The sequence below is a fragment of the Pelodiscus sinensis genome, chromosome 1 (genome assembly GCF_049634645.1).
Source record: "Pelodiscus sinensis isolate JC-2024 chromosome 1, ASM4963464v1, whole genome shotgun sequence".
Lineage (NCBI taxonomy): Eukaryota > Metazoa > Chordata > Testudines > Trionychidae > Pelodiscus > Pelodiscus sinensis.
In genome coordinates, this window is record NC_134711.1 from 121,439,650 (window position 1) to 121,464,358 (window position 24,709).

The 24,709-nt window shown below is 43.0% G+C and overlaps 1 protein-coding gene across 5 annotated transcripts in view; it reads right to left on the minus strand.

The window, feature by feature from the left end:
- EFCAB6 (EF-hand calcium binding domain 6) overlaps nucleotides 1–24,709 on the minus strand; it is a 158,218-nt gene that overhangs the window by 20,723 nt on the left and 112,786 nt on the right. For all 5 annotated transcript variants that reach the window (XM_075899557.1, XM_025187059.2, XM_075899552.1 and 2 more), the window contains 3 exons: nucleotides 23,194–23,389; nucleotides 20,444–20,632; nucleotides 3,601–3,813 (listed from right to left, as the gene is read on the minus strand). In XM_075899557.1, coding sequence (XP_075755672.1) covers nucleotides 3,601–3,813; nucleotides 20,444–20,632; nucleotides 23,194–23,389 — 598 coding nt within the window. The remainder of the gene's footprint in view (nucleotides 1–3,600; nucleotides 3,814–20,443; nucleotides 20,633–23,193; nucleotides 23,390–24,709) is intronic.

The following is a 24,709-nucleotide window of genomic DNA, read 5'->3' on the forward strand; positions in this document are numbered from 1 at the left end:
TTTTGCCCACCCAATCCTTCCTAAATAGGTTGATTTTAACGTTCCGATCATCTACATCATCCCACTAGACTCCAAGAGTATCAACAAGATCAAATGTATGCCACAGGGCCACAGTCTCAGACACATTTTGGAGTCTATCTGTGACATGGAAATCCATGGATATATCTGGCCTGAACAAAGTACAGTAGTTGGACATTTTGTAGAAAGCAGTGATGAATTCTTTATAGTTAAGAGGATCCACATTTTTCAGGTTGCTGCATCACAACATGGCTACTCTTGTGAAGCAGGGAAGGTTGGACAGCAGCTGAGCAAAATATGAAATCTCTGCTTAAGCCGCCTTCTATTTTTCTATCCACCCTGCCTTTGGGGCAGCAATCCCATTATGACAGAATAACCATAACTCCAGCCAATGAAGCTGCAGCACTATCCATTTTGGGTTTAACAGACACAGAACTTGGGGGGGAGAGGGCTGGATTCCATTGTCTCAGCACTGCAGGCTAATCAGAGTTATTCTTGCCAAATTCTAGCTGCAGTCAGGGCATAAAAAAGCTCCATTGAGGCTGCAGCTGATCCAGTGGGAGCTTTAGAAACATAGCTGAGCAGTGGAGTAGATTTCTAGAGAGAAGCCCCAAACCACTGTCACTTCCTTTGCCCCAGGAGGATGAGAGACCAAACAGCTGCTGAGAGAGAAGATTAGTTGCTTAGCAACCTGCCTGCAACTAACTCTTACACCTGCCTTTGTTTTTATTTATTATTTGTGTTATCATAATGCCTAAGAGCCCCAGTCATGGCTCAGGATCCTGTTGTGCTAAGCAACAAACATAGAACAAAAGGACAGTCCCTGTCCCAAAGAGTTTACAATCTGAAGTATAAGACAAGAGACAAATAGGAGGATACAGACAGATCAACAATACAAAAAAGCCCACAATCAGTCTGAAAGAAGAAGGAACAGAAAACTGCATGTACCTCCTGCACAACAGCAGTATAAAGCACACCAGTCTCAATTTCAGAGGAGGAACCAAGGGCACTCCAACCAAAACGAATCCAGAGCAAAACCTCACACTACACCCTCCTAGTGTGTAACTTTTGTTTGCCTTTTCCCCTGATTTCTAGTTTTCCCCCTGCTTTGAATACACGGAAGCCAAAGTCACCAGCTTTCTGAAATTGGTGAAGCTTCCTCTGAAAGCTCAGTAAGGCTGCATTTAGACTGGCAAGATTTTGCGCAAAATCTTGCCGCCTTCTAGACTGGCTGCAAATATTTGCGCAAGATCACTGACTTTGTACTGTACAAAATCTGTGGTTCTTGCGCAAATACTCCGACGCCCCCGCTCAGGGATAAGTATTCTTGCACAAGAGGGCCAGTGTAGACAGACAAGTTGATTTTTTGCGCAAGAAAGCCCGATGACTAAAATGACCATCGGAGCTTTCTTGTGCAAGAGAGCATCTACACTGGCACGGATGCTTTTATATAAAAGCATCGTGACAGTATAGACGCTCTCTTGTGCAAATACTTTTAATGGAAAAACTTTTCCATTAAAAGTATTTGCACAAAATCGTGCCAGTCTAGATGCAGCCTAAGGGTGTGTCTAAACAGCAAAGTTATTTTGGAATAATGGCTGTTATTCTGAAATAACTATGCGAGCGTCTACACAGAAATTCCATTATTTTGAAATTATTTCGAAATAACTGACAGCTTATTCCGGCTTCTGTTAACCTCATTCTACGAGAAATAACGCCTATTTCAAAATAGCTACTGCGTGTGTAGATGCTCCACTGCTGCTATTTCAAAATAGCCCCTCCCCAGGGCCATTCTAAGTTATTCCTCCTGGGGCTCTAAATCGAGATAGCATGCCTACATTAGGAAAACCTGCCTCCGACTAATTATGAGGCTTCCCTGCAGTGTAGACGTACTATTTCAAAATAAGCTATTTCAGAACAACTATTCTGGAATAGCTTATTCCGAAATAACTGCAGTGTAAACGTAGCCTCAGACAATAAAGTTATTAATACAAGTAAACGACAGAAGACAACTATGAAGATGCCAATAAAGAAAATAAAGGACTCCTTGGGAACTACTGCCAGTCAGCATGGATGGATTTGCTGACACAGTTCCCTCTAGAAGCATTATGGACAGCTGATCTCCTAGCCAGATTACAAAAGTAATCTGACTTTCTTGAGTCATTTTCAAGAATGAGAAATACGGTTATTCAATACATGTGATTAGTAGGAACTTGAAAAGTGCAAGGATTTCAGTTGTCGGCACGGCAGACAATTAGACTTGAGAAGTCCTTGGCTCAGGGGGATGTAAAGACTATTACTGAATCCAGATACTGCACAGCACACAAGGGTGGAGGACTTCTTGCATCCTCTCACCATCTTGTGCACCAGTGTACGGCCCAGACCTAATAAAGTCCTTTGAATAAAACACTTACAGCCAGATCCTTAGCTAGTCTAAGGTGATATACCTCCAGGTTACGTCTACACTGGCATGAATTTCCGAAAATGCTTTTAACGGAAAAGTTTTCCGTTAAAAACATTTTCGGAAAAGCGCGTCTAGATTGGCAGGATGCTTTTCCGCAAAAGCACTTTTTGTGGAAGAGCGTCCATGGCCAATCTAGACGCAGTTTTCCGCAAAAAAGCCCCGATCGCCTTTTTCATGATCGGGGCTTTTTTGCAGAAAACAGTACTGTGCTGTCTACACTGGCCCTTTTGCGCAAAAGTCTTTTGGAAAAAGACTTTTGCTCAAACGGGAGCAGCATAGTTTTTCTGGAAAATCACTGATGATTTTACATGAGATCGTCAGTGCTTTTCCGGAAATTCAAGCGGCCAGTGTAGACAGCTGGTAAGTTTTTCCGGAAAAGCAGATGATTTTCCGGAAAAACTTGGCAGTCTAGACACAGCCCCAATGAATTAACTGGAGCTATGCCCATTTACACCAGCTGAGAATCTGACCATTAGAGAAAACCTGATCTGATTTCCACCCTGGCTTGCAGGGTCTGCCACCCAGAAAGACCTAAAAATTGTCCGCAAAATCAGAAAACAGATGAGGAACTCGTTTTCCTCACATGTAAGAGGATGTAACTTTCACTAAGTTAATAGGGGTTGTGATCATATGTTTTAGGGCAAAACTGGACATGAGACCAAGTTCTGCTTTCAGCTACATGCGGTAATCTGCACTGTGTATCTGAAAACCGAATTTAACCAAAACCATGAGGATCCAGTTGAGACATCGGAGATGAATGGTCATGCAACAAAGAGAGAGAGAATCCTCATCAGGACTGTATGATATAGGTCTAAAAATGTGCCTAAGGATTTCTGCAATTGAAATGTGAATTTATTGTGCTGGCACCCTAGAGTAGGTATGCACTATGTACTGCCTACCTTTAGGGAGCATGCAATTATTGTAGTTTACACACATATTCAGATAATATTGAAAAAGCAATCCCTCAAAATTACATTATGGAATAATGTTCTCCAATCCTTTTTGTTTTGCTCCAAAGATATCAGGCTACTTGTATATATGCATTAGCATGTATATATACTCTCCAAAACCCTACGCCAATTTAATTAGTTATAAATTTAAATAATATTTTTTCTTACTTGTCCGTCTGTCAGAAGCAGAAAGTAACGGTTGCAAATACCCCGGAAGTCCTCTTTTGATACTGTATTAACTTTTTCGCAATCAGTATCTTTAAATTCTTGTGTAATGGTGTTAAAGCGAGCAGTCACTACTTCTTGTATTCGTGTAAGGATCTCTTTCTTTGACAGCTCCTGAGAACTTTTAGGCTGAGCGACTTTCTGTCCTTCCTCCGTCTAGACAAAACATACACACAGAATGAGTGATGAATTTGCAGAACTAATTATAAATCATGGTGTGGCCTTCAGCCAGCCATAGAGGGAAAGTGTATGAAGAAGGCAGCCTTGTAGTTCAATCTATTTCAAGGAATGCTGGTATATACCATGAAGGAGAAAACAGGTCATGTTACTATTGAAAAGAAAAAAATCTACATTGACATGATGCAAAGGGTGAAACTTAAGCCAATAAAAGCAAAGAAATTCAAAGTTGGGTTTTACAGAGGTCTAAAAAGGTATGAGCTTAAAGTAGCATTTTCCTCAATGTTTGATGGAGGTGCCATGGGGGATAAACTACAACACCCTCTGTTACGAATACTAAACATTCTTGATAATACTTTATCTTGAAAAAGTAATCTTTAAACTTGAAACCACGTTTGTTGTAAAAATATGGCCAAAAGAAAAAATGGCATATTGCAAAATAACCATAGATAAAGTTTCCATCTTGTATTTATCTTTGTGTTTATTGTGGTATGCTTTTATCATGAATCAGAGCCTCAGTTAATGGAGCTATACTGGTTGACACCAGCAGAGGACTGTCCCGCCTCGTAATCAATGATAAAATACAAGCATGAAATCTTTTAAACATAGTCCTAAAATCAAAATTTGCTATCAAATGAGCTGGAAATGCTAAGCACTAATACACCAGCTTTTTCCTTCAGTTACAAGGGTAGACAGCTAACTAACCTGTTTTCACACATACTATTGAAAAGTAATCTTCCCACAAAATAACAGAATAATACATTTTGTTGTAGTAATCAACAGACCAATCTTGATCCCAGTTGTCACGGATCACTAGGGCACAAAAGACCATCAGACTGTGTAAACTGTCTGTACAATGGGATGCTCGAAGCTAGTAGAAGTTTGCTCAGTGTACAAAATTCATTGTCTCAGTAGTTAGGATATAAAGACACTATTTGACCCATACAGCTCCTCTAAACTTCCCCCCAGATTAGGAAAGGCAGTGAAGAACCCATGAACTTCTAGATGTCACAGAGGCATTGTGCATGGTCATGAGCTTCCCAGCATCTGACTGACATATGAGACAATCATGTGGAACATATTTCGGAATCTAGGAAAGAATTTGGCAGCCATGTAAGTAATTCATGGGTGCCCCAGAAGAGTGCTTCCTTCTTAGGATTTTCTGTGCCTGCAGAATCCACGCAGTCTGCAGAGCTCCTGGGTCCAGGGTTGGGCTCTGAAATCCTAGCAGAGGTCCATGAAACAAACTGCAATTAATACTGGAAAGTCAGTATAAAATAGAAGTTGTTTCTATCTAGCACTGATCCAAAAGCTTATTATTGATACTGAACAGTTGTTCTCTGAGGCAGATTAATAGTTGTTATCCCCTTTTTATAAAAGTAGATAAACTCAGTTACAGAAAAGATAAGACTGACTGAAATCACACATCAAGTTACTGGAAGCGCTAGGAAAAATCCCAGAACTCCTGACTCCCAGTCCAATTAATTTTTTAAGCACTGGACCACAGCTCCATTGTATAAAGCTTTTAGAGGTGTTCAATGTGGGACAATGAGGTGTACATTGTGGATTGTCAGAGCTGGTGCATTAAGTTGTAACTTTTTCAAATTTTCCAGTTGTAAGCATGAGTTTTGCAAACAGATCTAGTAACCCTCTTTTTTATTGCTGTTATTCTAATTTTTCTTAATATTAAGATGGATCAATTAATCCTATGTACAACAAAATTACATGAAAGTTCTTGAAAATAAATATGGAAAGCTAGCCCTCTAAAATGTGTTATTCTCTGAAACACTCCCAAGCAATTTGTACTAATGTCTTTTTACCTTATTATAATAATTAACAACAGAAGTGCAATGCCTTTTGGTATTCAGAAAGACCTATGCTACGTCTAGACTGCAGGCTTTTTACGCAAGAAGCTTTTGTCGGAAGAGATCTTCCACAAAAACTTCTTGTGCAAGAGTGCATCCACACTGCAAAAGCGCATTGAAAAAGTGATGTGCTTTTGCAAGAGTGTCTAGACCAGTGTTTCTTAAACTTTTTAAGACGGAGAAACACCAAACAATAATTTTTTTTTATGAGGTACACCAAGAACTTTTTGTTGAGCAATAAATAAATAAATAAAATAGGGTTGGGGGAAAGTTATTGAGGGGGAAAAAAGTCGCCTGTCCCTTTAAGGGTGGCCATTTTGAACTCTGTTCTTCTCCGTGGCACACCTCCAACTCCCTCACAGCACACTGGTGTGCCACGGAACACAGTTTAAGAAACACTGGTCTAAACTGCTTGGATGCTCTCTCGCAAGTAAGCAGTGATTGCTATGTACAGAATAGCCACCAGGGCACTTGTGCTTTTTCCTCTTCCCTCTTCTTGTGCAAAAAGGCGTTCTTACTCATAGAATGAGGATTACCAATTGTGCAAAAACCCCTCTGATCGTTCGATTTACTTGCTCAAAAATGCACTTGAGGTGTGGACACTCTGCGAGTTTTTGCAGGAAAATGGCCATTTTTCCACAAAAACTCTGTAGTGTAGACATAGCCCTAGAAACCTAGAAAGGAATTATGCATGTACAATGTCTGGCAGTCTTAATTCCTTAACAACAGCATGGACCCGATTCAGTGTCTGCATACACAATTCCTCTCTATTTATTCTCTTACTTTCTTGATTACAATTGAAAACTTCTATTTGCTGAAGATAGTGATGTCTTTTCTGATTCGGTGAGAGGTTCTTGTAGTTATGGAAGAAACATATTATCCTTTCCATTCAATTATAATGATCTTGTGAGAATTGACAAGGAAAGTAGAGTGCAAGACCAAAAGCCATCTGTTTCTTTTTTTTGATATCTAGTATTACTTTGACGGGCAAAACTTGTACTTTTAAAGTTATGAATCTATAAAATAAAATACTATCATTTAAAATATTTTAAGAAATGTCCTTGAATTAAAAGCTGAAGTGTTTATAATAGGTTTTTATATGAGCAGTACTTGCTAGCATATTAGCTGTAGTAAAAATAATTACCATTTGTGTTATGAAACTGTTGCTTTCAAGAATTTAGAAATTACACTGTGTTGAAGTTTGGCATGTAAGCCTGAAAACTAAGTATTTCCTATTAAAATGATTCAATTATCTTAAATATAACTCCATATTTTGTAGTTGCTGAAATTGAATTTATAAAGAAGACGTAGCTTCACTTAAAATCTGACATTTGCTGCTGCTTTTTAGAGCTAAAATTTGAAGGTGTGAACAGGGTTTCAGTTGCACGGTTTTAATTAATTTTAACTTTTTGAAAATTTAACTCTTTGGCAGCTACGTTGACTTCCATATTTTGTTATTCATAAATTTAATAAATAACAAAGCACAACCGTTATTAACTCTGAAAACTTACTGCTCCAAATACACAGTGCTTGGTGGGTTTTATTAGTATACTGTATCTATAAGACAGAGTAGATTTTTGGCTTGCAGAACACTACTGATCCGAATAGCATTTTAGATAGAACTACATATATACCAAGGAATAACAGTGTGTCAGCTTTGAAAACAATACACTGAAAATGAAAGTTTGATGCATCTCATACACTTGTTTTGAACACAGATGCACTGACATCCACCTCACTGCCCACTCACCACCCACACTTTCCAGCTCAGCAATAGTTAGATGAAATATTATTACTATGGAAGATCAGATCAAAAAGAAACACAACCATTATACAAGAGACTTTTCAATAGGGAAAATAATTTACTATGGGCCCAATTCGGCCTCTGTTTCAGTAAATGGCTACAATCCCTTTTTAAATTAATAAGATTTGCACAGTCAGCTGTGTGCCTAAGAATTGTTTTTAAATAAGAAGAACATATTAATAGGTTTGGGCTAATCACCTTTTACCTCATTCCTCACCTTCTGATGGAGGTGCTGCTGAACACCTCCCTCACCTGAGGTAAGAGAACCCCAAGTTCCTAACCAATTGAGTTATAAGATCAAGAACACATATTCCTGCTCATCCAGAAATATAATTTATGCTATCATGTGCCGAAAGTGTCCGTCTGCTATGTACATTGGAAAAACGTCTCAGACACTTCACCAAAGAATCAATGTCCACAAAACAGATATTAGACAGGATCACAAAGAAAAAACAGTTTATTGCCATTTCAACCAGAAAGGGCATTGTCTCAACCACTTGATTACCTGCATCCTGCTTCAAAGACCTTTTAATACCAGACTTGAAAGAGAATCCTCTGAACTGTCATTCATGCTTAAATTCGACACTTTACGCCTGAGTTTGAATAAAGAATCTAATTACCTTACCCATTATAAAGATAGTTTCCCCAATTATCATCTCTAATATCATTAGCTCATAGACATTTACCTTCCCCTCTCTCATCCCCCCTCTGTTCTGAAATTTGATTTGTCCTTTTCATACGTGTTCATTTTTTTTATTGTATCCTTTGGTATATATGGTTGTGCCAATTTTCTTCCACTATTTGATCTGAGGAAGTGGGTCTGGCCCACAAAAGCTCATCACCTAATAAACCATCTTGTTAGTCTTTAAAGTGCTACATAGTCCTGTTTTTTGCTTCACCCAAGTTCCTAAGGTTGGCAGGTATCTGGTTTTCGTCTGGTATTTGTGGAATTTGTCCGGTAAAAAAAATACCCAAAAATACTGGACATGTAAAATGTCTGGTATTTTCTGTTTTTCTCGGATGGTAGGCTGGTGGGCACATTCTTCCCCCGGCAGAGATTTAAAGGGTGCAGTAACCTTTTTTTTTTTTTTTTTTGCGCTCAACCAATTTTTTTCCCTGCCATGTTCATTATTTTTTTTTAAAGTATCTGGCAACCCTACAAGTTCTTCTAACTTTAACTAAAGTAACTAAGGAGTTAAATAACAAACAGTGTTAGTCAAACTCTGCTCTTAATACAAAACAATCAATTTTCAAAGCATTTACTGTAGCCCAGATCATGTCACAATGATCTACACCTGTAAAAGGAGGGAGATCAGCTACCTCCCCTGTGCATTTTAACCACTAAGGCCTAAATGGAAGTTCAGGATAAGAATGTGAGGAGGTGTTGGGCAGGTAGGGAGCAAAGTTGTAGGTAAGTGGAAGATGTGCTTTGCCTCACTTAGCAGCTAGTAGAAATGCTACAGGATACTGAATGCTACTGGATTCAACCCTTGAATCTCAGGGCTCCCTCCACTGCAGCATTGGGAAGCCCGTGCTGGCACTCAAACACCCTCTGCTGTTCAACTGTGGGGCTGGAGCACACAAAATCTACTATCCTGGCCCCCCCCTCCCCCCCCCCCCAGGCTCTGGTGTGCGAGCAGAATGTGGAAAGCATCTTTCTATTTAGTCAGAGGCCACGTCAGTGAGGGTTTGGGGTTTTTTTGTGCTTTTCACTTGTGTGTGGCCCCCGACTGATTTTCCTGTGGGTCAGCGGCCCTCAACCCAAAAAAGTTCCCCATCTCTGCTTTAAAGAGATCTGGGGTATGGAGGCTGCCACAGTGAAGATAAACCTTGCAAATGCTCCAATGTTGCGAGGAAGCCCCAGAGCTAAATACAGCATTAGCCTCTGGGGGGTGTCAGGAAAGAATTCTGTCTTTCTAAGCAGAAAGGCCCTTTGAACAAGAGCTATTGTCTAGCACTTTGCACAGAGGTCAAAGTCATTTGATCACAAAGCGATATCAGAAACAACATGATAAAATAGATGGTTCTCAAATCTCATACATTTGTGTTTATGTATGCATAGGATTAATATAGCTGTTTTACCACTCCATTAACCTCTTGTTATGCTGGTGTAACTTCTAATTTCCAGCAGTGTAAAGCCCCTTTAACAAAGTACCTTTGGAGGTTTGTCCAGAGACAACTTTATAGCTGTGCAACTCTTCCCTCCAGATCATTCCTCTCTTCTCCAGCATTTCTGTCTCCCCATCCACCTGTTGTGACCCCTCCCTGTTGCCCAGGGGTCTCTTTCTCTGGCTCTTCCCTAACTTTTCTTCTCTTCGTTTAAGTTTTTCTACCTTATGGGCAGTGACATCTCTTGTGTGTTTCCTGACAGTCACCTCCTCCTGTGCTGGAATCCTCAAGGCCCAGCATTCTGCTAGCAAGTTTTAAGAGGGATGAACTTCTTTTAGAAATCTTCCATCCTTGTAAAAAATGCTGAGATGAAGGGGACTAATGAGTGGGAGGAGATGATAGACAGACATGGCCTCTGGAGCAAAGACAAAATGTAAAAGGAGCAATGTTATACTTCTTCCCCAACATATACACACAGGCTACGTCCACACTGGCATGATGTTCCGGAAATGCTTTTAACGGAAAAGGTTTTCCGTTAAAAGTATTTCCGGAAAAGCACGTCTAGATTGGCAGGACGCTTTTCTGGAAAAGCACTTTTTCCGGAAAAGAGTCCGGGGCCAATCTAGACGCGCTTTTCCGCAAAAAAGCCCCGATCGTCATTTTCACGATCAGGACTTTTTTGCGGAAAACAGTACTGTGCTGTCTACACTGGCCCTTTTCCGGAACAGTTTTCCGGAAAAAGACTTTTGCCCGAACAGGAGCAGCATAGTTTTTCTGGAAAAGCACTGATGATTTTACATGAGATCGTCAGTGCTTTTCTGGAAATTCAAGCGGCCAGTGTAGACAGCTGGCAAGTTTTTCCGGAAAAGCAACTGATTTTCCGGAATAACTTGCCAGTGTAGACACAGCCACAGAGAATATGTAGAAAGAATACACTGGACCACATATTTCGGCTGCCCTGGCAGCGCAAAGAGCTTAGAAATCAGCTGATTTTTTCACCTGGAAATTGCTCTGCTGTAGAAGGGAGTATGCTGTACTTCAATTTTAGCTCCAGAGGGCCATGTATACCCAGCAGGTATACATTAGAAGAGCACACACATAAAATGAATGGGAGCCAACAGAGGTGCCAGGAGCTAGGAGCCACAATTGAATTCTTTGTGCCCCCTTCCCAAGTATACCCAATAGAAACTGAGCATAGCTGAGATCCCATGTCTTGGAATAGGCAGGAGCAATGTTCTGTCCCCGCTCCCTTTTCTTCTCACCTCATTCTGACCTAGTCTCACCGTGTTCATTGCTGGGCTTGGCTACTAAGGGTGTGGAGAGCTTTTTGCAAGTTGGTGAGTGTCCTTGATTCCCACTAAAGAAGAGAATAGTAAGCACCTTACAGAGTGGGGCCCATACATCGCTTCTGATCTTTTCTCTTCTTAGCCCATCTTTTCCCATTGTGCTGCTGCTCCTCTGTGAAAAGCTAGACACGGTAGAATCTCCCTGGACTAAAGGTTTTAATGGTGGCTTTAGCTTTTCCTCCCTGCAAATCACTTTACTAGTTCAGCAAATCTTTATTTACTTTATCCTAGGCCTGATCTTGGTCAAATGCAGCTCCCACTGGGCCAAATGCAGACCTTGCAAATGCATTACTCCCTTCTTCTAATGTAGAGGAGCTCCAGCCTGGCCTCATTGGCCCTGTGGAGGGCAAGCCAGCACAGAAGGCGTGGTGGAGCATCTCTTCAGCTGCTCCATGGTCTTGAGCAGGGTTCTCCACCTTTTCCTTTCTGAGCCCCCCTTAACATGCTGTACAAAGTGCCACAACAACTGTACTTCTCCATACAAAAGCCAGGGCCAGCAACTGCCACAGGCCACACACCACAGGGGAACTGTGAAGCTAAGTTGCTCAGGCTTCAGCCTTTGGTGTTGGGGCTCAGGGCTCTGGGATGTGGTTCAGCATAATGGGGTTTCAGCTTTCTGGACTGGGTCCCAGTGAGTCTAATGCCAGCCCTGCTTGGCAGTCCCTCTGGAATCATCTCGCAACTCCCCAGGGGCCTCGGTCTAGACCAGTGGTTCAAAGCCCACAGCCAGCAGGTGGCCGAGCCGGCACAGAGATCTGGCCCATGTGACATCCTCAGTACCATAACTAGGGTGGCATGGAAGAGGCACCTGCCCCAGATGCAGAGCTGGTGTGACGGTGCAAAAATGGGGTGATAGCAGGATCAGGCCCTCCAGCATTACAGCTCCCTCCCCCCTTCCCACTCCCAGCAGCACTGGCAGGAGGCCAGAGTGCTCAGCACTTCCCACTCTGCCAGTCCAATGACCCCAGCTGGAGCAGGCTCCTTGTGGTACGACCACAGATGCAAGTGGGTTGGGTGGGCTACACAGCTGAGCTACCTGCAGGCCTGCTGACAGGGGCATAAGGGGCAACTATCTCAGGGCCTGGCGATTCAAAGGGACCTGGGACTCCTGGCCACCACCACTTCCACAGTAGCCTGGGCCCTTTAAATCACCACTGGTGCTGCAGACGGCCCAGTCTCGACAGTGCCGAGAGGAGAGCAGTGTGGTCTGGGGGACACACAGGGTAGGCTGCTCCAGCCCTACTCTTTCTGCCCAGGGCCTCAGCCCTTCTTCAGTTGTTAAGCTGGGCCCCCCTCGCTTGCCTAGAGGCCTGGCAAGTCTGTCGGCTCCCCTGACTACCTGCAGTTGAGATAGGAGACCAACAGGTGAGAGGAGAGAGGTTCAGGAGTCTAGGTGCGGGAGTTTGGAGAGGTGACACAGAGGGCTGCATGGAGGACAGACACTGAGGAGGAAGACGTTACATTCTAAGAAGTGTTCTTTGTTCATTAGCAGCATCACAACATCAAATGTGATCCCGTTCTCAGCTATTGCTATACCACCAGCTCACTCTTAGGTAGCTGCTTAGTAATATCAGAGGTACATGACCCAAACAGAATTCTCGCTCACCTCCTTATCTTTATCACACTTCAATGATATTGCTTAAAATGCTTTACATTTCTTTACACTTATTTTTGACAGTACTTCTACAGAAAATTTTGAGTTTGTCAACATCTCACTCATCTAAATGAGATCAGACCTATTGTTGTTTGTATTATATATAATTAATCCAAATACAAGCCTCATTAGCTTACATCAGAACCATCCAAAGACTTTTTAATGATGAATCATAATTTTGAAATAATTTCTCAACTACCCTTATTCAGCAATTTTCTAAGCATAAAATAGAGCTTAAACCTGTGTTGCTCCTGGGCTTGTAAAAGTTTTCTTTTGTGTTTGAAAGTTTTACTTATGAAATGTCATTTGAGACAAAAGTCATCCCAGACTTTACTAGTTCAAAAAAATTTTCATGCTCTAATGATCAAGCTGAATACTTTACTAGTTAGTTTTGCATATACTTCAGTGATCAAGTTATATAACATAATGATAAGACTTCATAATGTGCTTGGATGAATTGCATAGCTCATTAATTTAGTTACATACTTTACAAATCAAATTTATTGTATATTTGGAAGAAATGGAAAGTTAAATTACCAGCCTCCCCTTGCAACTTATGCCCCAGCCCAGGTATGAGTGTGGGCCCACAATGGGAAAAAATTGCAAAGGAATAGAATTTTCATTTGAACTCAGACTGAAAACATCAGATTTGATGGGATCTAGAAGTTGACCTGATACTATGGATCTTGTCCATATTGCTTTTAAGTAAAATTCTCCCACTTGCAGAGATTTGGAATTTTAACTGATAGCTTTATTTCATCTATCCCACGCACAGCATATCCAAGTGCCAGAAACATATTGATTCACTGAGAAGAAAAAAATGCTGTTCAAACAGAAGCAATTTAAGGTTCAATCTTGTGAAATACTAAGCATCTCCAGCAAGATATTGAGCATCTTAATTTCCTGCTGAAGTAAGAGGCTTAACAACTGCCAGGATCTTGAAATATTCAGCACTAAAGAAGTTTCTGATGCAGAATTAGATTTGTTAAGAGCCTGATCCAGTGACATGCTGAACATTTTCAACAGGAATTAAGGAGGGTGGCCCCTTGGGGCATGTCTACACAGCAGCGTTATTTTGAAATAATGCTAGTTAAAGTGGGCGTCTACACAGCAAGCCCCTTCCCCTGCAGCCCTTAAAGCCACAGCCACTTGGGAAAGAGTTTGTGGCACAAGGCAGGCCCCGACAGCCCTGTGCCACATAGCAGCAACCATCACAGCTGTCTCCGCTGCCATGAGCGACCCCCTCCCCATGCTCCATCTGAGCTCTCCGAGGTTGCAGCCGAGCAGGCAGCCAGCTCCCAGGACTCTGCCCAGGGACAGAAGAGGCGAGCGCCTTCTTGGTCTCGGCGGAGATCCTGGACCTCACTGAGGTCTGGAGAAAGGAGGCAAACTTCCAGGATCTCCACAACCCATGCAGGAATGTGGATGTCTATGGCCGGATGGCTGAGAGCCTGGGCCACAAGGGCCACATGCACACCCAAGAGCAGGTGCGCATGAAGATCAAGGAGCTCAGGCAGGTCCATGCCAAGGCCAGGGAGCGCTGCTCCCACTCTAGGGTGGCACCGCAGGCCTACTCTTATTATGATCAGCTCCACCCCGCACCCCATTGTAGTCTCTAGACACACATGGGACTCCTGGCACACCCTTCCCAGCAAGCGGTGTCTGCCGCTCACACACACCTCCCCCCAACACCTGCCCCCTTCTCCTCCAGCAGGCAGGGATACAAGTTTTCTCTCTGTGGATGCAACCACTGCAGGACCAGGTGTGTGCACGGCATGGACAGAAGCTGAGCTGCCCTCTCCCGCCGGCACATTCCCATTCCTACTTGTCCCCAGAGTGTGGGGGTAGCGAGGCTCCCCCTTGGGACATCTGTGTCCCTGGAGGAAAGGGCCCTCTGTCCAGCCTCAGTCAGCCTTGCTAGAAGTACAATCCCTTCATCTGACCTGAGCCCTCTCGGTGTCAGCTCAGAAATGAAGGCTGGGCTTCATGCACTGTGTCTCCTGGGATGACTGCCCATCTCTTTGTTCTCCACAGCTGGACCAGCTCCGAGTGAGGTTTGAGCCACATATCCTGCGCCATCCTCCCAACCCCACGTGACCCACAGGTGAAGGCAAGCCCAGGAAAACTGTCAGAAGGAGCACATCTCCTGCCTGCATGCCCTGCAGTGCTCTCTGGACTGACAGGATGACAGACTTGAGGTGGACCTGGAGCTTCACCAAAACACCTGGCAGGAGCTGCTGCAGCAGGCCTGGACCACGTGCACAGCTTTCACCGCTGCCCTTGACTGCCTGGTGGCTGCTCCTGCTGCACTTCTGATCCTGCTGCTGCTCCTAATCCTGCCTCCTCACCCACCTTCTCTCCCTAACTCCCCCCCCCCCCCCGTGGCTGCTGAGGGCCCCAAACAAGAGGCAGGTGCCAGTCTCAGCCCCATCCCTGAGCCTCTGCTCCTCCCCCTTGCACCTTCCTACCCCATCCAGGTTCTTTCCCCAGTCCCTCCCAGTTACATTTACCCCAGTTAAACAAAACCAGTTTATTCTTTCAAAACAAAAGGCGTGGTTTATTGCGTCTGCACAGGAGCAAGGGGGGAGAAGGGAAGGGGGATAGAAGGCAGGGGAAGAGAGGGGTGCAGAAGAAAAGGCCCACTGGCCCACTGAAGAGGCCCTTGTGAGGAGGCCCAGGGGAGACTCTCACAGCTGGCCTTGGCTGAAACTCTCCCTCAGGGCCTCCAGGATGCACATAACCTCCCGATGGGCCTGCCGGATGGCAGCCGTACACAGCTGCTTGAAGGCCCTGGTGAGCTGCTTGGCCTCTGCCCCCAACCCTAGCAGGAATGTCTCCCCTTTATGTTCACAGAGGTTGTGGAGGGCACAGCAGGCAGCCACCACTTGGAGGACGTTCTACTCACCGAGGTCCATCCAGGTGAGGAGGCAATGGAACCTACCTTTCAGACAACCAAAGGCGCACTCCACAGCCTTGAAGCATCCCTTGATTTGGTCAAGGTGTCGGGTATAGAGCTTCATTAGCCGGGGAAACAGAGGAGAGGGTAGGCTGTGTCCTCCTACAGTGCACATCGAATTGTCCATGTCCCCGACCTGATGGTGCAGTCGTGGAAAAAGTGCTGGCATGCAGCTCCTGGAACAGGCTGGAGTTCCTGAAGACACGGGCGTCGTGTGCCTTCTCCGACCAGCTGACGTTGATGTCTGTGAACTGACCACAAGGGCTTGCAGGACCATCGAAAAGTACCCCTTGCAGTTGATGTATTCAGATGCCTGGTGCACAGATGGGGATATGGGTGCCGTCAATGGCTTCCCTTCCCACCACAGCAGCAAAGCCAGCAATGATGGGGTCCACATCACCTAGGCTGATGACCCTGTACAGCAGGATGGTGTTGATGGCCCTCACCACCTATAGGAGACAGAGAATCACAGAGTTTCCAGAGCCCTAAGGAGGTCCCTGCCCCCTCCTGCCTGCCCCTCCCCCCACTCACACACCAGGAGCAACCCCTACTTACCCCATCCCCAGCAGGGCTTTGTGAAGGTGGGACTGAAAAACCTCCCAGGGAGGGCACGTCCACCACCACCACCACCTCTCCCCCTTCCCTAGGGTACCCCATTCCAGCAGTTCACAGCCCCCCTGGGACAATAGCACGAGAGAGTTATACCTGCATGAGCATAGCCCTGATGGTTGATCTCCCCACGCCGAACTGGTTCCCCTCAGAACGGTAGTTGTCCAGCATGGCGAGCTTCCAAATAGTGATGGCGACCCTCTTTTGGAGGGAGATGCTAGGTCCATGAGGGTGTCCTGTCATGTAAGGGCAGGAGTGAGCCATTCACACAGCTCCATGAAGGTGTCCTTCCACAGGCGGAAATTCTGGAGGCACTACTGATCGTCCCACCACTCCATGACAATTCGCTCCCACCAATCGGAACTGGTGTCCAGTCGTGGCAACCTGCAGAAACTATAAATGGTGTGCAGGGGAGGGCAGGTGGAGTCATGCTGCATGAGCAGCACATGGTGAGAGGAGAGGAGGTGCCCAGTGAGGGCAACCTGCAGAAACTTCACCAGCAGGTGCAGCATGTGTTGTAAGAGCCGTCAACTGCTCGGAGGGAGGTCCAGCACCATAGCTTGAGTGCTGTGGTGTCCACAAGGGCAACCAGAGCACACAGTGAGATGGGTTTGCTGTCCTTTAATGTAGAAGGCAAAGGAGAAGAGCCCTGAGACATGGCTATACAGGGAAGTCTCTTTAAGCACAAGCCTGAGACAGCCTCAGGCAGCAGCTCCAGGAACTAAGTGCTGTCCTCATGCCCTGCCTGAAGTGCTTCCAGGTGGCCTTAAATGCGATTCAGCATCCGACGAGTGTGGACGCTCTATTTCAAAATAGCTCAGTGCTATGTCAGTGGGCATTTGCTATGTAGATGCGCTATTTTGAAATAAGCTATTTTGAAATATAAATATAGCTTATTCCAAAATAAGCGCACAGTGTAGACATACCCTTGGTAAATCAAGATATACCAGAAACAACTCTAGGTATCAAAAATAGTTATCTAATGTTAAAGCTTGCTCAGGGATGATTATTCCTGCATGCTAATACACTCATAAAACTAATATGTTATTGGATCTGGATTAACAAAGTTGTGAATCAGGTGTTTTAATTCTATGCATACATGAACACAAATGCATCAAATCTAAGAACCCAGATAATCTATCATGTTAGATAGGGTATTATTTTACTAATATGATGAAAATGTAAAGTTTTTTTTTTAATTTAAAGTGCTGTAATTAACACTATTTTTACTCTACTTGGACTTAACTAGGCTTTTCCTGCTATTAGTGACAGAGCAATAGACACAAAATTATAAATGTAAATGCTGAATTCACAGACACTATTTCAAGCTATCCTATTAAACTATGGACACAGTTGCACTTATAATAAACCCTACAGCGAATGTAAATATTCATATTGGTAAATGACATATACATATTACAAACATTTTGAAGCTATTTATGGGTCCTCCTTCATTTGAAAATTGCAGTCCTTTTCTTCCTCTTAAGAAAGAAACAAATGCTGCTGTTCTTTAATGCCTAACAGACTTTTTCATTTGGAATATAAACAGACACGAAATAGAAATTTCATTGGCTTTTCAGTTGCTATATTATGACATAATACCTAATTACCATATAGTTCTGTATGGATTTGTTTTGTACAACATTCTATTATTGCCATGGTAATACCGTAAAAGGCTTTTTTTATGGTTTTCCATAGGATGACAATTTTTTTTTCCATTTTATTTGGGCTGCAAGCATATATTTTGCAAATGAAACATTCATTGCTTTTTAAGACATAGGATGCAAGTTATTTTATTTTTACGGACTCTTATATTAACTGAAAAAATAGTTTTTGATACTCTTGGCCAAATTTAGAAGTAAACTCCAAGGTGGCATAATTTAGCCTCCCTCGCACTCAGACTTACTTAACACCCATTTATCATTGTGTAAGAGAGTCTATGGTAGAACATGCAAATCGACTGAAAAAAGGTGTAGGAATGTGTAAATTAAATAGAATGGAAACTTTTGTAGAATTTCTTACCTGGCCTTGTTAATTCCTACATTCGGGTGGAGGGCAGAGAGGTTCCAAACTGTTAAGTGGGTCTGAGTGTAAATCTAAATCCCATCAGGGTTCCATGGCGGGCGTAAGTGTCAGATAACACAACTGGGCCACAATTAAATGTGAGAATCTTAAGTCTAGAGCAGTGTTTCCCAAATGGTGTTCTGTGGAACCCCGGGGTTCCGCAAAGTGAAACTAAGGGTTCCGTGAGAAAATTCTGTTCACTCCCCGCCTCCCCTTCAGAGTGTGTAGGCAGCTCCCATTGGAGCTTTGCCAGCGGGGGCAGGCTGATGGTGGTGCATGGCTCTGGCTGCTCCACCACACACTGCAGCTGCCCCACCACCACGCATGGCGCGGCCCCCTCCGCATCTCGCAGGACAGCCCCTGTCACATAGAGCCTCTGGTGCCGTGCAGCCTCCTGCTCCTCATGTGCAGGCAACAGCTTGTTACAGCAACTGCTGCTGCTGTGAGGGGGCGGTGGCCAGGTCCGAGGCACTGAGTAGCAGCTCCCAGACCTCGGTATTTTTAAACTGCTGCCTGCACCCCAGCAGGGGCTGCATAGAACTCAGCTGGGGCTCTGCCCCTGCCCCCGGGGCATGCTCGAGCTCTTCTCCCCTCCCCCCCTCCGGGGCATGCTCGGGCTCGCTGCCCCCTTTGCACTGCTGCTCTCTCTCTCCCACAACCCTCCTCACTCTGCTGGGGAAGCAGCCGAGTCTGGTCTAGTGAGGAAGGTCAGGGTTTCTTCACCACTGTTCCTCTGTCCTGCCAGTGGGGAACCTGAGCTGGTGCTGCAGCTGTGCTGGGGTCCCCACTGCATGGAGTTGGGGGACTGAGCTCCCTCTCCCGCCCCCCTGCTGGGGGAATGACAGCATGCTGCCTAGAGGCTTTCCTTGCTGCAGCAGGGTGCCAAGCCAGACCCCACACCCAAAACCCCCTTGCCCACTCCCCCGCCCACCGCCAAAACCCCTCATTCCCAGCTTGCTCTGACACCCTGCCCCAAGCTCTCTCCTGTACCCTCCCTCCTGGCTAGGACACTGCAGATCATCTTCGCAATTTATACACAAACATCATGAAGTGTTTTCCAACCAATAACTGGATTCAAAATCCATTAAATATAACAGAAAAGCCAGTTGGTTTTTCCTACGCAAGATTATGAAAACCTAATTGAAATCGCTTCAGACGGCCAATTAATACAAAAATTTAAAGCAGTTTCTCTCATTATATTTTGAGGCGGCTTATCTCGAGAATATTCAGCTTTATCAAGACATGCAATTCATCAGTTGTTACCCTTCACCAGCACATACTTGTGTGAAACTGGGTTCTTGAATTACACAGCAACAAAAATGAAATACAGAAATCGACTGACTGCTGTGCCAGATATGTAAATCCAACTTTCTGGTATTAAACCAAATATACAAAGAATTTGCCAAGAAAAGAAGATAAAACACTGTTTGGATTGAAAACTGCCAATATAATGCATATTAGTTTTTTAGCTTTATGTTTTGTACATATTAAATGTGATTTTTGTTTTTAAATATGTGCAATTAAACTAAATGTTGATCTCATGACCCTGTTTAGCAGTTGTTTATTATTATCTTTACTTATTTGTGGTCTACTTTTTCAGCTCCATTTGTGACTGTTATTAGGGGTTCCGCAAAATTCTTTAGAGTTTAAAAGGGTTCTGTGTCCAAATAAAATTGGGAAACACAGGTCTAGAAGGAGTCCAAATTTGTGTGACACACTAATTGAGAGTGTCAGAAGAAGCTTCATATTTCACCAACTGAAGCCGCCTCTATACTTGAAACTCACCTCTGAATTTAGCCCTTTGTGATGTATACATACCATTCCCATTTTAAGATATTTGTTGAGGGCAAAACATTGGATTAATCATGGGAAAAAAGAGTGAATTAAATAAGCCTGTTCTTCAGTCATCTTTCTGTAATTCATCATCCTTACTAGTTATCCTATTCTGGAAAACCTCTGTGTTCCCATGAAGAAACTTGCAGAATTAATGTCATAATTTGCTAATGCTAATGAATGTTCTTCCTTATATGAAAGATCATATTCACTTGCCTTTACTCATAATTTTCTCCATGGAAATTCCTAACATCCCATTGACTGCCAGAGATATTCTAAGGGAGAAGCTGCATCTGACCATTTGTTTAGAATTAGCATGTTTATTGAATTCATTCATTTTTAAAACAAACAGCTTGTAGCTAGTCTTACCTCTAAGAGGAGATCACAGTTTTTCAGGAAAAATTTCCAATCTACTGTATGATTTTCATAAAGCTTTAGTTTCTTGAGTAGGTGCCTGAACTGTTTGTCTGTTAGTTTGAAGCAGAAATGGTCAAGTACCTGGTGGAATTCCAGTGCTGTTACTGCCCCAGTGCCTTCTTTATCAAAGAGAGAAAATGCCTGACAAAACCAACAAAAAAATTACTTTAAAAATTTTGCATATATCAGAAGAGATTTCTTTTTAGCATGGCTGATATTGAATGGCTAAATTGTATAGGTAAAGCCATATTTGATATATGTATGCCTCTTTATCTCCAGATATTTTAGCTATGAAGAAATGCAAGTCATTTATAACCATTTTACTGAAGCCCCTACTGGAAATGAAAAGCTTATTATTGTCTTGAAATCAATAAGTTTCAAAATCAATCTTATATTTTATGTATTAATAAATACTTTTCCCCAATCAACAGAATCTTTGAAAAACAAGTATTTAGTGTGAGCAGAGAGACGTTATATCTTTGATTGCTTAAATGTCCAAATATGCAACCCAGGTACAGGTTAACATGAATTCCTGCCAGCCAAATAAAAAAGATAACAAATATTTGAGATAAAGTGCCCCCATAGAGAAAATCTGACTAGCTGTATACACCAGTTTGTTTCCTGTTTCCTAGCAGATAGAAACTTCTGACTGGTTGAGCTAATGTTGGAGTTTTTTCCCCATTCTCTCCCCTGCAAAGTACTTTGTGGGAAAGATCTCCATTCTCAGTAACTCTCGGAGGTGTAAAGATCAACATGTTAGCAAATAATCTCTCATCTTGGTTCCCACATTCTTGCTTTTGTATTACAGTTACCATCCACCCAGGCTTTCTTAGGTTCATTGCTTTTTTTGAAGGTAACTGTCCTGAAAAATCTGGAAGGGTGCTCAGTACACACTGCGAGCTGCCCAATTTTATGGGCACCGGATTTTCTCAGATGTTCCAGTTTTTTTGTACATGAAAGGTGGTTCCCAAAGACTTCCACAGGAAATATATTAGATTGAATTCTGGGTCAGGAGGGAACACTGAAGAGAGTGCAAAAGACCAGAAGAGGTAGACAGTAAGTGCACTGAGAAGGCATACTAGAGTCTAGGGCAGCCAATGTGTGGGGCAAGGTATGTCCACTGTCACTCCAGCCAACTAACAATCACTTACCCAGCTTTATCTTTTTTCTCTTGTTTTGTTCTACAATAGAAATATGCAGTTGAATACATAAACATTGATTTTACAGATGTAAATGTTTTGTACTAATTTGAAAGCAATATAGTCCCAGTCAAAGTTCCATATACTCTTTCATGCTGTGATGTTTTGGTTTAGTAGAATAGTTTTATTAACAAAATTTCATAAAATGACCTTACAAGCTGGTATTTTTTTTACTGTATTTCTTAGCAAACCACACAGGGTTTGGGGTTTTTGGGGGGGTTTATCTGGTTGGTTGTTTTTTTTTGTAAAGTCACGTGGTAATACATTTTAATGTTATAGTACATTGGAAATAGATCCCTTGAATAGCAAATGGCATTCTATAAATTCCCAACTTATTTTGATCTTTATATTGATGAGACGTTTTAGGGGCAAAAATAAAGTTGGGGTGGGCAAGATGAGTCAGGTGAGGCAAAAGTGATTGGGGAATGTTACATGGCAATTAGGACTCTGCTGTCGCCCTTCATTATTTTCAGACTTTTTAATGTTCGTGTTTTATTAAAGATGTAGATTTTTTGTGAAGATGGTCTAATATTTTTGGAAAGTTAGCTGGGCTTTATTGAGTCACACTTTCAACCTTCCCTCTTTCTACTGAAACTTTAAGAAAACGGTGACCCTTTTTGTATTGGATCTCACTTCTCTTCTGTGACATGCCATCTCTCACAATATAGCAGAGTCCATTACAGTTCACATGGCTATGCAGCTGTGGTTTGGGATAGCAATGTTTCCTCCAAAGTGTGTCTGATAGTTCTTTCTGTTGCTTAAGAATGAATCTAGCACGATCCTATTGGACATTAAGAACTCTGCGAGAATTAGTTTGGCTGCAGGTTTTTGGTAGATTTGGGAATAATAATAGTAGTAATAATAATAGCACTTTTCAACCACAGAATCTCAAAATGTTATATGAAAGTGGATGATGATTACTATCACAAATTTACAAATGGGAAAACTGAGGCACAATCAGGTTAAGTGACTTGTCCAAAACTTCACAGAGTCAAGAGAACTCTTGATTCTAAGTCTAGTTTTCTTTTCAACCGTTCAGCCCTGCCTCCCTGGAGTGACCTACACTACTCTTGTTGGTAAAACCATAATGCTCCACCACAGTATCATGTACTCCCTATGAGTAATAACTCACAACTTGGGAAGACTGTGCATTCTCCTCCCAGTTATTTGGAAGAGTTTTGCTACAAATATGGCTAACTCACAATTTACATGAACCTAATTAATTCTGTGGATCCTGTTTTCTCCTTTTACACACCAACCTCTGCCCTCACAAAGCCATATGCTGCTGTGACTTGTTGTGGCTTTATGTAACCACCAAAGGTGCTATAGAAAGTTCTTTCTCTAATGAGGTTGAACATGCTACTTTTATAGTTATCCCTGCTCCTTCTGGCCTGGGATTGGGGAACCCCACACAGCCTGCAGAAATGCTTGTAGACAGCTGGGCTAGCCCCCCAGTCAAGCATAAAGAAATGAAATTAAATATTATGTCCACATGCAACCTACCTTGTATAACAAATCATAGGAAGATGTGACTATTTCTTTTATCTTAATTAGGGTCTTTTCTAAGCTGAGCATTGCAAAGCTTGCAGGTGGTGCAGCAGGCTTTTGTCTCTGCTGGTATTTAGATGCTCTGCCATCATCAATCGCTCTCAGGAAATCAAAATAAGAGAGCTTGCTGTCATGAATACTGATTCCTAATCTAAGAGAAAAAGCAGAACAGTATTTCAACATTTTATTAAAAAGTATTATCACTACTACAACTGCTACTAATTAATTTTTATAAGCTGTGTTGTGGTATTGCCTGGGAGTCCCGTGTATGGGTCAGGACCCTATCGATATTGTACGAACATTTTGTACTTTGCATTGTGCCTTTCATTCCAGGATCTAAAAGTGTTGTTAAAGTACAAATAAATTACACAATGTCCTATGAAGTTTTACTATCCCAATGTTACCCATAGGGAAACTGCGTTCCTACAGTTCCTATGGGCTTCCGTGGGGACTGTGGCTGATCAACAACCCTGAAAATCAAACCCTAAGCTACGTCTACACTGCTGGTAGAAGGGAGCCTCCCAACCTAGGTATACAGATTTGTGCCAGCTCAGTTCAAGCTAGACTCAGAGTACTAAGAAATAGCAGGGTGGGTGTTGAAGGTCTAGCAAAGACCCTGGCTAGCCATCCAAACTTGGATACCGGGGGTTAGATGTGCTCGAGAGCCTGAGCTGCAAAGTCCACATTTTAGTATGCTAACTTGTTGCTAGTTGCTATGTAGACATAGCCTAAGTGACTTCTCCAAAATTACAGTGTGCCAGCTGTGGATGGAGCCCAGAGTTCTGACTCCTAGTTTCCTGCTGTAACTACTGAGTAAACTGCCTTCTATTCGTCATATGGTAGGAAACCAAATCAATTTCCATACAAAGCTTTTCTTGAACTTATAACTGGAGAACTCAACTGTCACCTGCATTTGAGCTCTGCATGGCAACAGGGTGGCAGGCTATCCTGGAGCACTTTGTACGTCTGATCCTGCATTAGCCCAGCTCTGGTATCCACATAAGCAACGTAATGGCTGCTCTAACCTGAGCCACTGGTGAGTTCTCAGGGATGTGGAGAACTAAAGCAATGAAGTTTTCCTTCACTATGCCTCTGATATATTGCCCTTCTCTTCCCTTGGTGCACCTACTGACTCTGACTTGAAGTGTGATGCTCCTGGCCCAGCAGATGTCATCTACAACCAGAGAAGAGTGCCCCTCCACAAGCTGAATTCGCTGCTAACCTTTCATGGTCAGATTATATTGGAGCATTTGGCCTGAAGTCTTTCATACCTCCTCTCAACCTTTTCAATATGTTTGCCAAGAGTAATATCTGGTATATCACAGAGACTATGAAGTTTTGTACTCTGTCATATAAGAAATTCAGTGAGCTGCACATCTAAATATAGATAGCTCCAGGTATAAACAGTGAATAATTTTTTGCATCAAATATCAGCATGGGGAAAGAGGAGTTCTAACATACGATTTTAAGG